The sequence below is a fragment of the Hippopotamus amphibius genome, chromosome 2 (assembly GCF_030028045.1).
Source record: "Hippopotamus amphibius kiboko isolate mHipAmp2 chromosome 2, mHipAmp2.hap2, whole genome shotgun sequence".
In the NCBI taxonomy this organism is placed as follows: domain Eukaryota; kingdom Metazoa; phylum Chordata; class Mammalia; order Artiodactyla; family Hippopotamidae; genus Hippopotamus; species Hippopotamus amphibius.
The window spans coordinates 97,346,117-97,359,774 of NC_080187.1; the positions used below are offsets into that span (position 1 = coordinate 97,346,117).

At 42.0% G+C, this 13,658-nt stretch overlaps 2 protein-coding genes across 2 annotated transcripts in view; one reads left to right on the plus strand and one right to left on the minus strand.

Moving 5' to 3' along the window:
• The first annotated feature begins 9,007 nt into the window (after nucleotides 1–9,007).
• Nucleotides 9,008–13,658, plus strand: part of SPATA6L (spermatogenesis associated 6 like) — a 48,701-nt gene continuing 44,050 nt past the window's right edge. Inside the window, exons 1-3 of the mRNA XM_057724558.1 lie at nucleotides 9,008–9,115; nucleotides 9,299–9,343; nucleotides 13,506–13,643. Of these exons, the coding sequence (XP_057580541.1) occupies nucleotides 9,305–9,343; nucleotides 13,506–13,643 (177 nt within the window). The 5' untranslated portion in view covers nucleotides 9,008–9,115; nucleotides 9,299–9,304. The remainder of the gene's footprint in view (nucleotides 9,116–9,298; nucleotides 9,344–13,505; nucleotides 13,644–13,658) is intronic.
• Nucleotides 10,352–13,279, minus strand: PLPP6 (phospholipid phosphatase 6). The gene is made up of 2 exons (XM_057724561.1): nucleotides 12,024–13,279; nucleotides 10,352–11,597 (listed from the first exon to the last, which is right to left on the minus strand). The coding sequence occupies exon 1, from the start codon at nucleotides 13,171–13,173 to the stop codon at nucleotides 12,304–12,306; it is 870 nt and encodes a 289-aa protein (XP_057580544.1). The 5' UTR covers nucleotides 13,174–13,279; the 3' UTR covers nucleotides 10,352–11,597; nucleotides 12,024–12,303.

A 13,658-nucleotide genomic window follows, 5' to 3' on the forward strand; every position in this document is an offset into this window, starting at 1 on the left:
TGGAGTTTCCTACGCAGTAAACAGTAGGTCCTAGGGGCGGAGAGGTGTTCGCACCAAGTGTTGTCCTCCACTCTGCGTATTGTTTAAAAACTGCAACTCATTCCTGAACTCAATACTGATATGTAAACCAGTTTCTGAAGCAGGGGTGGGGTGGGGGGTGGGGGGTGTGGAAGCGGAGAGAATTTTGAAAAACAGAGCCAATTTCCCTGTTATTTCCAGTTGCAAGCAACGAGGAATCTGCGAAACTTGGCTGGGAGGAGGAGTATGCCAAAGATAAAGTACTGGAAGGAGCAGGGCATTAAAAAAAGTAGAGTGGCATTAAAAAAAGTAGAGTACCATTAATAGCGGATGTGTAGGGAGGGCTTCCTTGTATTTCCACGTATCTCGTTTAATCGTAAAGATTTGTGCTCTCATTATCCCCTTTTCTGAGAAGAAGAAATAGACCCAGCATGCCTAAAGTCACACATTTTAAGTGGAAGAGGTAGGATCAGCCCAGGGCGTATGACTTCAAAACGCGCACGTTTAACAGGCATTGCTGCGCTACTCATAAGTAAGAGACCCAAATAAAAATAACGAGACGCCATTTTTTCAATCTTTTTGAAGTTTGTCGATACCGAATTTAGACAAGGTGTGAGATGATGCTGTTAGAATGTCATTTCTGTAACCTTTCAGGAGGAGTATTTTGACAGGATCAGAGGTTTAAGTGCTTTGATTTGGTAATCTGACTACCAGGAAATTATCCGACGGTTATTTTTGCACCAATAACCAGTGATTTATACACAAAGGTGTTTATTGCAGCTGTGTGTGGAGGGGGGGTGGCAGGAAACAGAAAGAAGAAAGTGTGTATAAATGTACTGATATGGAAATATCTCCAAAATGTGAGTAAAAAAAGGCAACTTACTTTCTTAGATGTGTATTTGTGTAGCTATACGTGTTTATCGAGAGACAGTAATCCAGTTTGTGTGAAAACAATTCTGTGTGTGTGTGTACGTACGTGTGATAGAAAATTCCTGGAGAATTATTAATGATTAATCCTGGTGGGTAAGGCTGGGGAGGAAAGTTTCTGATCATCTTTACTTTCTTTTTTTTTCATTTTTTTCTTTTTTAATTTTTTGGCTGCACCTTACAGCATGTGGGATCTTAGTTCCCAGACCAAGGTTTGAACCTGTACCCCTTGCGTTGGAAGCAGGAAGTCTTAACCACTGGACTGCAAAGGAAGTCACTGAGTATCTTTACTTTCTACTTTTAGCTTTCTCGTATTATGCTGTTCCAATATTTTCCAATGAATATATGTTATACCTTAATTATTAATTACAAATAAAAGTTGAGTACTGTGCCTAAAGCTTTTGAGTTTAGGAGTTAAAGCCATAGGAGAAAACATGAGAGCAGCTAAAGCACAAAGGGAGAGGAGACAAAAACAGCTTTATTCACTTATGGCTTTTTATTATTTGAAAAACATTTCTGAGAAACTTCCAGTGACTTCCCCTTATGTTTCATTGGCCAGAACTGGTTTCAATAAGTTGTGATTCATTCCCTGGAGCTAGATGCATTGCCACCCACGCAAAACTGGGGTTCCATTGGCAAGGAAGAAGAGCTTATGGCTCTTCCGGAGGCAATCACGTTGTTTTCCATAACTGTTTGAGTTCCCGTGCTGTCTAGTGCCAGCCTAACTCTTGAGTGTCACTTCATAACTTCCTCTACCTCCTACCCGGTTTCCCTTAGTATGCTCATTAGCCTTCTTTCAGTTCCTCAAACATAACAATTTCTTTCCTGACTCACGGCCCTTTACATTTGTTGCTCCCTTTGCCTGGGTACCTTTTCTCTTTGTTCTTTAAAAGTCTTGCTTTTCTTTTTAGATCTTAGATCAACTGTCATACCCTTAGAGAGGCTGGCCTGTCCACTGGGTCTATATTAGGTTCTTATTCCCTCTAACCTGTAACTTTCTATCTCACCCCCCTGGATAATTTCCTCCCTAGCACTTATCATACTGTTATTGTCTTATCTGTATTCACATATTTATTTCTTAACCCCACTAGAGTGTAAGGGTCCACAAGGGCATAGATTGTTTCTTGTTCACTCTTGGCCTCCATTGTCCAGAATGGTACCTAGCACATAGTAGGTACTCGGTAATGTGTGTTGAATTGATGGATAGGGAACACATGAATGGAAACAAGGATAAAAGGGAAGGTGTAGGATTACACACAGATAGAAGAGGGTAAAAGGGGAATGGAAAGAGTTATATTTTGGTAGGAGAAGAAAGGGTGGATATAATGACATCAGAAGTAGCCTCATCTTAGCCATGGCTGGCTTTGGGGCCTAAATTCTGTGCCCAGGTACAGTGGGCACTTCTTACAAGTGTTGAAACCAAATCATACTGTTTTCTGCTTTTTTATATTGGGTAATGTACTTCCTTGGAAATTGCTTTGGGTCATAATTAGGCTACTACTCCCATAGACATAGAACTGGCCACTGAAACTCAAAAGGAGCAAATTAATCTTTCCTGAATAGAAATTACTTTAAAATAGAAAGGATATGGACTATGTACGTTGTCCAGAGTGCCCAAGGGCAGTCCTCATGGAAGGTTTTGTGTGGTATCATTAAGTATTGAGCCTACAAATGCCAGTCAATCAAAGCAGAAGCCAAAGAGTAACATGAGTTTGACTCATGAACTCTAATAAAGTTTGTGAAATAGATCTCATGTGTGGGTCAGATCTCAAATGACTTCAAGATTGTCAAAGCCTGTTCAACTGCAATTAAATTCCTTCCCTGGAAACATTCCTGATACTTGAGGAAAATTCTCAAGAAGTATATATGCGTAAAGAAATACTCAAATTACCAGCTCCTGTTTTGGATATTCATGCAGAGACCATAGTTCTTCTAATACAGTGCTGCTTTTTTGAATTACTTGTAAAATATTACACATCACAATAACTTTCTTATGCTATCTGAATTTGAGGTGAATAGATCCACCATATTTTCTCTTTAAATGTATGTAAGACTTCTATTGAAGGGAATTCATAGTGATGCCACCAAGAATCTTCTTGATGGGCTATTTTAAGACAGAATGAGGTTTACTTAAGGATATGATTACTTTTCTTATTTAAGTATGTGTTAAAGATTTAAGAATTGTTATTATGAATATTTTTAAATACACAAAAGTATAGAATTATAGTAAACTCCATATGTCCATTACCCAGATCAACAATTACAAAGATTTTGCTACATTTCCTTTATCCATTTCTTTATTTATTTGCTGGAGTATTTGGAAACAAAATCTTAGACATTAGATCATTTCTGCTACATACTTTAATATGCGTCTCTAAACAGTGTTGATATTTGGCTTCCATAAACACAGGAACATTATCATGCCTATCAAAATTAATTAATTTTGATTAATTAATTGCTTGGTATTATCTAATACCCAAACCATAATCGAATTTCCCCAAGATGTTAAATATTCTATTTAAGTTAGTTTGTCTGAGTCAAAGTTCCAACAAAGTCCACATATTACATTTAGTTGTCAGGGTGTATCTTTTAATCTAGAACATTTCTCCTCCCTGCTTTTTTAATGTCTTTGATTTGCTGCAGGCTATCTGGGTTAGTTGTCCTATAGATTGTTTCACATTCTAGATATGTCTGTTTGCTGTCTTGTGGCGTCATTAACATGTTTCTCTATCCTCCATGAAGTGAAGTTAGCTCTAGAGCAACACTGCTCAATAGAAGTTTCTGTGATGACGGAAATATTCTACTTGCACTATCCAGTTCAGTAGCCACTAGCCATTGTGGCTATTGAGCACTTTATAGGTGACTAATGTGAGTGAGGAACTAAATTTTAAATTTTATTTAGTTTTAGTTAATTTAAATTTAAATAGCCATATGTGGCTACCTTACTAGACTGTGCAGCTCTAGTGGCTCAATTAGATTCAACTTCAACTTTCCTGGCAAAAGTACTTCATAGGCGCTTCCTATGAATCACATAGGAAAAAGACATGTTATGTCACCTTTAGTGATGTTAAGATTTATCAGTGGGTTCATATGGTGACAGCCTGATCCTTACAATAGGAAGTCACCCCAAACGATATGCTTTTAACATTTAAAAAAATGTTTTAAGATTTAAAAAAAAATAAACTTCATCTTTGTGCAGTTTATGAGAATCAAGGAAAGCCCCAACATAGTTCATTGAGCTCTTTTATACATTTATAGTAAAAGTTAGAGAGGTAAACTTTTCTACTCTCTGTATCAGACTCTAAGAAAACTAAACTGTTAAAGAACATTTCAGAGAAAGACTCTGAAGAGGACCAAACATAAAACACAATTAGTTCCTGAGTCTTGAGGCTGGGTCTGCACTTAAAAAAAAAATCAGTAACCTGTCATTGCGTTACTTCTGAAATAATCCAGATTGTTTCAGGTACTTGAGGTTCCCCCGCCCCCAGGCATTTCTCCCAAATCCTAATGAACAACTCACTTTGGAATCTCAGTTTGCTGGGGTTATTCACGTTTGCTAATGAATGATTCACTGGCACAAAAGATTGTGGGGTCTAACAAATAAGTCTGAGTCCAGAAGTAAACTAATGACCTAGAACAGGACTTCGAAGGTTTTTCTCACTTACTGAATCCAGCTGTCCTTGGAGAGACAACTGGCTCTAAGAAGTGTGCATGAATGTGATGGAGAGAAGAGCCCCTCTTTCCTTATCTGCCGCCTTGTCAGATAACGTGGGTGGCCCTTCTTTTGCTATAGAGCTGATGCCAGGATAGAGGGCAGGACAGTGGTTCCAAAACCTGATTTGACTAACTCTACCCCTTCCAGACTCCAATGAAAACTACAGTCTCTCTTCCCAGAAAAATGCACATATGCATATGCATGAAGGGTTGCCTATCATTTCAGGGGCTTTAGGATCTCTGAGACAGCCAGGGATCACAGGGTAAGACACCGTGCACTGGAAGCAAAAGTAGCAGACACACTTGCATGGATGTTCTCACAGCATGCAGTATACGCGATGGAGCCCCAATGCTGAAGAAGCCGGTTCCTTGTCCTTCCTATCTTCCCAGATTTATCCTTTCTGTTGTTTTATATTTTCTACTTATTTTAATTTGTTTTCTTTCCCTTTTAGACTAGATAATGCAAATATATTGCAAAAATATTTGAAAAGTACCTAAGGCTATTCAATGAAAAGTAAGTTTTCTCTCTGTCTTCTCTAAGTCCTTCCTCCAGAGGCATCCACCATTAGCAGTTTCTAGTTTTTCCTTTCAGGAATATTCTAAGCTTATGTGTACATATCATATTCTCCGTCTCTTCCAAATGGCAGCACAGTTTACACATTTTTGTTCAATGCTTTTTTGTTCTTAATTCTATATCTTAGAGAGTTTTTACTGCTGGGACTTACAGCTCTGCTTGATTCTTTTCCATCCTGTATATTATTCCAGGCTTAACAATAATTGATTTAATCTGACCATACTTAATGAACATTTAAGTACTTTCCAGTACTTTTTAAACTACAAATAATGTTGCAGCATATATTTTTGTGTACTTTTGAAAATATACCCATTTATAACTATTCCTAGCAGTGGAATTCCTGAGTCAAATGAAACATTTTGATAGATATTAACACAGTGCTCTCCAGAGAAGTTATATATGGTAGACAGAATAATGGCCCCCAAAGATACCCATGTCCTAATCCCTGGAACCTGGGATATGTTACCTTCCATGGCAAAGAGATATTAACTTGCAGATAGAATTAAGGTTTCTAATCAGCTGACCTTAAAATAGGGAAATTATCCTTGAATATCTGGTGGGCCCCGTGTTGTTACAGAGGTGTGGAACCAGAGGGACTTCCCTGGTGGTCCAGTGGTTAAGAATCTGCCTTCCAGTGCAGAGGATGCGGGTTGAATCCCTGGTCGGGGAACTAAGATCCCACATGCCATGGGGCAGCTAAGTCCACGCACCACAGCTGCTGTGCACACAAGCCTCAACTAGAGAGAAGACCCAATCAGCCAAAATTAAAATTAAAAAAAAAAAAGTGGAACCAGAGAGATGGTAGCATGAAAAGGACTTGGTTCAGTGTTGCTGGCTTTGAAGATGAAGGAAGGGAGCCTATGAGTCAAGGAATGAAGAAGCTGGAGAAGCAAGGAAACAGAAAAGGCAAGGAATGCAGCCCTCACATTTTGCTTTTAAAGACCTGTTGAATTTCTGATCCACAAAATAAAAAATTATACATTTTTTTAATTGTCTTTTTTTAAGCCATTAAGTTTTTGGTAATTTGTTGTAGTAACCATAGAAAATTAACACACTTTATGTATTTACACTCCTACCAACAATGTATGAGTGTATTTTCCCACATCCCTGCCATTAGTGCTTTTTTTTTATAGTTTCCTTTCCTCATGTGAAGACGCCTTCCTACGTTCTTTGAAAAGAAATGTTTACAATTTAGTGTCCTATAATTATATTTTTTTAGATAAAAGGAAAATCTCAGCTATCATTATCTGTAATATTTTGTTCTTTGCTCATTATTATTAACTCTTTGGAAAATCCCCATCTGGGGCATGTACCATTTTCTTGGCAGTGGCCAGGATGTGAGCAGGATGTATTACTGACGTGTCATTTCTGCAATGCTGTTATCACTGCTGACCAGCCTGCACTGCAGAAACACTCTGGGAATAGGAGTTGTTCAATGGGGTTTGTTTCCTGCTACCTACACAGGTACGAACACAAGTAATAAAGCCAGTCTCTGTAAGTATTGACAGTCCAATGGCTTTGTTTGGCCCTCGGTGGTGGTGGCAGCCTCAATCTTTGCAAGATGGGCCAAAGGCATTGTGTATGTAGCAACTTCAGCCTCTCCTTGGCAGCTGAGTGGGTAAGGTTTCCATGGTGGGGGAAATTAACAGTGTAAATATTTCCTATCAACTCATTTAATACCCCCATGGCAGACTAGCAAAAGTAGCTGTGCCTGGTTCTTTCTCATTTTGCATATTTAGTTTGTCTTATAGTGGTGGGATCTCCCCTTACCCATGTACATTAAAACCTATAGACTGGCTTGACCATTTCTGAATTTAATCTCTATTCAGGATAATTATTGAGCATCTACTATGATAGGTATTTAGGATACAAACTCTTAGCCATGAAGAGCTTACAATTTATAGAGACAGATAGTAATTAACAGTCATAGGAGCAAATGTAAAAGTGCTTTTGTTGCAGTTGCCAAAAAAAGAATTTATATACATATATATATATATATATATATATATATATATATATATATATATATAATAGTGAGATTCTACCTTGTCTGAGAGAGCATAAGAGAAGCTTGTGTGGGATATGTAAATCTGTGTACATTTGCTCCATACCTACATTGGATGACACCCTAGGTAAAGGATATAGAGCCAGGAAAAGAAAGAACTAGAAACACTGCTTAGCTAGGGAGAGGAGGATGAATAGAGACAGAGGGAGAATGGCCTGAGAATTGGAGGGAAACCAGAAAAGGGCTGTGCCCTAGAAGCCAAGCAAGGAGATTCCAATTATATCAAGGAGAGTTCAGTTAAGCAAGGAGAGTCCATTTAAGGCTAGGAAGAGCATAGAATGGGACACTGTCTCGGGATCAATAGGTTGTCTAGGTTGCCAGGGCAGTGACATGGTAGGGCACATCTGGATTCAAGTGTGGCTCCTTCCCTTTAGCTGTGTGGTGTTGGACAAAAGGCTGTCTAGCTTCAGATTCTGCACCTGTAAATAAGGATAATATCTCCCTCAAAGAGTTATTGTGAGGATGAAGTTAATTAGCATATGCAACATCCCCAGCATTTTGTAAGTTCTCAATAAAGACTGATTCCTCCCTTCCATTATGTCTGACCACTTATTTATTCATGTTTTGGTTGTCACTCTCCTTGATGTCTTAGCATTGGTGGTGAAGATGTACTTGTGAGGGTCAAGGTAGGTCCTGTCCCTGTATATAACCGCATTAGTAAGGGTTCCAGAAAGTTGTTGTGAGCTGACAAATCAGTGCTCTGGATACTGTTGGGAGCCAAGCACCCACTGGTGTACCTCTTGGTATGCAGACAGACGGGTCATCGAGGACTGGGTAAGAACACAATACATCTTCCTTCATCATACAGAGTTTTTCTCTTTCAGGGAAAGGCACTCCAATTATTAAAATGAATACCTAATTTTTGTCCCAGGACATCTTTCTGTGTTCACATTTCTGTGACTGCATAAATCTCCAATGCAGAATATTAGTAATAAGTGACTAATTCCAATAAATTTTGTTTTGTTGAGACAGCATTGGCCCTCCCAGATTTTTCTGATTGGCTAGAAGCAGCCACTCCCTCCTGTCTTTCTTCATTTTTTTCTATTAAATAAAATGAATGGGAAAAAATGCAATTTCCTCTACACTGGTAAAGAACTCTTGCCCTGCTTGCTACCGCTGACGGTTTTTACAGTGTAACCCTGGCTTTGGCAACTACAGAAACTATCCATTGGGAGTAATTCACTGCTTGCCTTAAGTTAACTAAACCCCAGTAAAGAGACTGAAAAATATTTCTATTGCGGCTAAAACAGGATATCCAACTTTAAAACCTCTTTAGGAATTGCCCTTGTATTTTTAATTAGCACAAGTTTCATTTCTTATTATTGACAGCGGCTATGTTTTCTGAAACAAACATGAGGACGTAACATTTCATAACCATGAGAGTACCTTTAGGGACATACTATTTTAATTGGAATTGTTACATGATTTCCAGGGTTTGGGGGAGTCACATAGCTATTAAAAATGAGCAGCGCTTGAATCATAACAGAGCTATGATTACATTCGACTTTTGGGATGGACACTGCAAACAGTTTAACAGTGATTGGGGGCCCTTTGGCGGAAAGGAAACTAGGGCTCATAGCATCTCGTGATGCGGACACCACCGCATAGACCCGGACGTTGTCTCTCGCAAGCGAGCAGGCTGGGAAGCCAGTGTCCGGACGAAGCCTTCCAAGTAGAGCACAGGAGGCTCACACTCCTGCTCCGGGGGTGCGGGTGGGGGGTGGCCAGCAAGCATTCCAGGGTGGAAGGTTGCGCGTTTGAGTGTCCATGGCAACGCGACGCTTCCGCCTTCTAGAAGCAGTGTTCCAGCTCGAGCTGTAAGAGACCCGTCCCGGTGGGAGGGACCTGGGCTCGTGGGGGGACTGATGGGGGTACAAGGGGGTGGGGGGCTGGGGAAACTACTGGGAACATTTGCTCCAGGGATTGAGGTAAACTAAGAAAAATCGGTCCAAGTCTCAGTGCCAAAGGATCTTTTCATTCCAGTCCTTTCGCCCACCTAGGGAACTATGCCTTTGGAGGTGGTGGTGGAACTGCAGATCCGGGCGGTAAGAGAGATCGACGAACCTTCCCTCCTTGCCCCAAATCAGACTCTTTCCCCAGGGTTCTTATATGACCCCGGGTTGTTTTCACCACCCCCTCGCCCCACACACATCATTAAGCCTACCTCTGTCCCTAAGATTGTCTATATTGGTCTTTTCTGATTTTCTTAACCTTTAGTTTAGCTCAACCACTCCCCCCGCCCCCCCCCCCCCCACAAGCCAGCTTGTTTCTTAACTTTATCCGGAATTTTTCTGTTCTTTTTAAATAACCTTGCATTAAGTCCAAGAAGGATTTTCTTTTCTTTCCCGGGATACAGCTTTGTGAAGATTAAAAAGCCCCTCATTTAAATAACCAGGGAAGATTTTAATTTCAAAAAAGCCCCATCACTTCCTGATAATTTGCCACCTCTATAAACCAATCGAATATTTTCTAAGCTACTTCTCCTACAGATGGCTCTGGTTTGCTAATTCCAAAAGGGACCAATCAACATCTGTTTAATAATTATCCACTGAATCCTGCGTAAGTGAGGTGCTGTGGCAGAGTGACTCCATTGTTCCTGTTTGGGGTCCGTCATTCCTATTTCAGTTTCCATTTTCCAACCTTTCCATCTGTAGCTGGTGACAGACGGTCATGCTGCTTTGCCTGAAAGCTATAAGGGGCGTCTCTACTGGCCATGATTATAAGCACAACAGCAACAGAACACAGCCATGGAAAACTTCTTACCCTCCATTCAAGTGACAAATGCTGTGATTTCATCCTTACGTGCAGCTCTGAAACAAGGATGGAAATTTCCTGGATTTGACCCATTCTGCTGACAGCAAATAGGACCAGACTATATCAATTGTGCTTTATCATTTGTGACCTCTAACAATTGTGCAGTAAGATGAAGGAATTCTTGAGAAGCTGAATGATAAATCAGTCTTCCTACTCATCATGGCAAAAAATAAACAAGATTTTCATCTCACTTCATTCAATATTACTGGTTAATTTTATTTTGACTTTTAAAAGGCATTCTTCAGTGTACAATTAACAGTGGAATCAGTTTTTTTTTTTTTTTTTTTTTTTTAACCTCTGCAGTACTTAGGATGCTCCAAAAAAATTCAGGGGAATTGATCTGTGCTTTAAAAGCCAACAAACGCAGGCCCCATCAACCAAGGTAGGGAATTCCAGAAAAATAACCAGGAATTAGGTGAGCCCAATTTTGACTTCCCAGTATTCAGACTTGTAGATTCTGCAAGAGGAAATACTGCTTCCAAATATCTGGCCTGAATATTGCTGCAATTAAAATAAAGGATCTCTCTAAAGCTAAACAATTAAGGAAACCACTTAGAGTGTCACCATTTGGCTGATTCAGGAAGTAAAGAGGTAGTCTGTGTTCAGGGTGTTGTGGGAATGCAAATAATTTTGAAGAGTAGCTATTCCTTTTTCAGTGTGGCTCTCACACTCAGAAAGTTGACACTTCCACCCAATCAGAGCCTACCTGTCACAGCCATTCTCCAGGCTCCTATGTGCGCCTGTATATGACAGATCAAATGCCATAATCCTTTCTATTTATAAATGTCAAAATAATTGGTTATTAAGATTATCTAAAGACACCAGTTTCATAGGTAATTTAAAGGTTCATATTTTCAGGAAGAGCACACACCCTCTTCTGTCTTTCCTGGTCAAAGAATAATGAGCAGAGTCCAGCCTGCATTTGGTGGTCTTCGGTCTTGTGATATGGGGAGGCACCATGAATAAATTGCTTTAATTGTGAGGGTCAATATAAATGGAAATTTAGGAGTTGTACTTTGTGCCTGGTAGAGCAGTAGGCTCCCCTTGATGAATTTCAAGTTAAATACTATTACCTAAAGTGTGCTGTATACAGGGAAATGGAACTCCATATGAAAAACTATAATATACAGGGTCATCCTTGTAGTATATATTTGAAAGCTTATGCCCTTGCAAAGAATCAAGTTATTTTTCCATTTTATTACCTCATTAAAGAAGCATTATTCTTTATTCAGTAGAGACAGTAGGCAGCAGGGCCAATCTCCTTCCATGTTGGTCCACTGACAAAGTGTGTGGTGAGCCTACCCCCAGACCTCAGTTCCTCTGACCTCCTCAGCAACTTTGCTTTTCTGTCCTCTGTCATGTCATGCTATTTGCTGTCCAAAGAATTAAGCATGAGGCCATAGTCCCATCTTTCCTTTTCTGTGGGCACTGTCGATATGCTCACCTTTAAGTGTTTCTTCTTCAGGTAAGTTCTTGGCTTGTTCTCTGAATGTAGAAAGATGATATTAGACTAGTGAGAAATAAGTATCTTTTTAAAGATCTTTTGAGGAGGTAGAGGAAAAGGAGAGAAAGATATGTACTGTAATCTCTCTTCTCACTATCTGATCTGCAAAGATGGAAGAGCCAAAACTGACAACGCTTACCAAGAAAATCAGGATTAAGAAGACATTCCAACTGTGGTAACAGATCTTTAGAGAGTAAATTAGAAAAACTTATGTCTTAGACTCTTAAAATCTACCTCAGGAAAAGAACTAGGATTAGTATGTGGTTCATCTGCCTGTATATTTACAGAATGAAGGTGACTTTTTTTTTCAAAGTTCAATTTACAAGTGATATGTTGACTTACAGGATTACTACAAAACACAGAATTTTCTGATGTCAACTTTTAAAAAGCAGCAACATTGTAATCACCTCAACGTGGTTTCTTTGCAGTTGTCCTGGAGATACAAAAAGTTGTTGAATGGGTATATAATGAAGGATTTTTTTTTGCTTTCTATAATATGGCTGTGATCAGTAATGGCCAGCACTGCGCTCTAGCCTAGCAACCCATCAAAATGGTAGGACACCTGAAATCCCCAAAGGAAGCCTGAAATGTCCTTAGAGGAGCAAGCAGGATGGCTGCTGGTTTATGTCAGCATCATCACGTGTGGAAACCTTCAGATCTCCTGGTGCTATAATGAATGAGATGGTGTCATTGTTGGTTCCACAGTACAAAGAGGATCGGAGCGTTGTGCGGTGAAAGCCAGCAATAGTCCACGATGCTGTACTGCATGTAGCCCAGAAAAAAGCCAAAAGCCACGTCGGTGACATTGTGCCGCCCCAGCATGACCCTGGAGAGGCCCAAGATGAAGGCCCACAATACCACCAGCACCCTCAGTGGAATGGCCAGCACCAGGTGGTTCAAGATGAACCGTAACACCAGGGCCGCCCTGGTGGCATGGCCCGAGGGGAAGGAGTACTTGTCCACCGAAAGGGTGAAAAACATGTCCATCTGGTTGTGGGCCGGGCGGCGCCTGCGGACCAGCCCCTTGATCAGGGCCACCAGCAGGAGGTCCAGCAGCAGGGCGAAGAGCAGGTTCATCAGCACCTCTCGCCCGGCCCAGCTGTCGCTCCTTGACAGGCAGTAGAGGGTGCCCAGCAGCCAGGGGATGCCGTGTCCCGAGATCTCCAGCAATTTCATGAGGGGCCGCACGCTGCCCCAGGACGAGCTCTCCCCCGCGCACACCCCCAGCTTCTTGGACAGCCACAGGTCGATGGCCAGCAGAGAGCGCAGGGCGATGCCCAGGAAAGACGGGTTCAGGTCCATGCGGTCCTCCTCGGGCAGCGGGGACGGGAGCGCCTGCGAGGGGCCCGCCCCGGCCACGGGGAACGAGCCGCGGCGGTGCACGGGGCTCTCGGACGCGCGGAGCCGGGCGCAGGTGGGGTCGGCGCCCGGAGCGCGGCTGTTGAGCAGGGACTGGAACTCGAACCTGCCGCCGCCACCGTGGGCCGGGCTGCCGCTGCTGCTCGGGGCGCAGGGGCCCAGCGGGCGTCCCTCGGTGTTCCTCCGGGGGCTCGGCATCGCGGCGCGCGGCCCGGACCGCAGGACCCGGCCGGCCTAGGGAGAAGCTTCCCAGCCCTGCAGCCTCTTCCGCTTCCGCACTGCCATCCCGGAGGGGCGGGGACCGGCGCCGGCGAGAGGACGACTGTGACACCTGGCGGAGACGGGGGAGGAAATTGGAATTTCCAGTTTGAGCGAGGAGAGGAGAGGGGAGGGTGGTGCCGTGGGGGACAGAGGGGAGGGTTGCGGTGGTGGGGGGAATTTGACACTGTCTGTGGGAGGTTAAGGGAAAAATAGAGCCCACTTTACAAAACAACGCAAACCTGTTCTCTGCTTTTTTCCTTGTTTTTAAGATTTCTTGCCCAGGGGTCTTTCTTCCTGGCAAGCAAGATGTGTTCCTTGGGGTTTACCTCCTGAATCAGTACCTGGAGACAGACTGCTTTCCCTCTGTGTTCCCTATTATGATTCAGCGGAGCATGAGGTTTGAAAAGGTGATCTTGACTTTC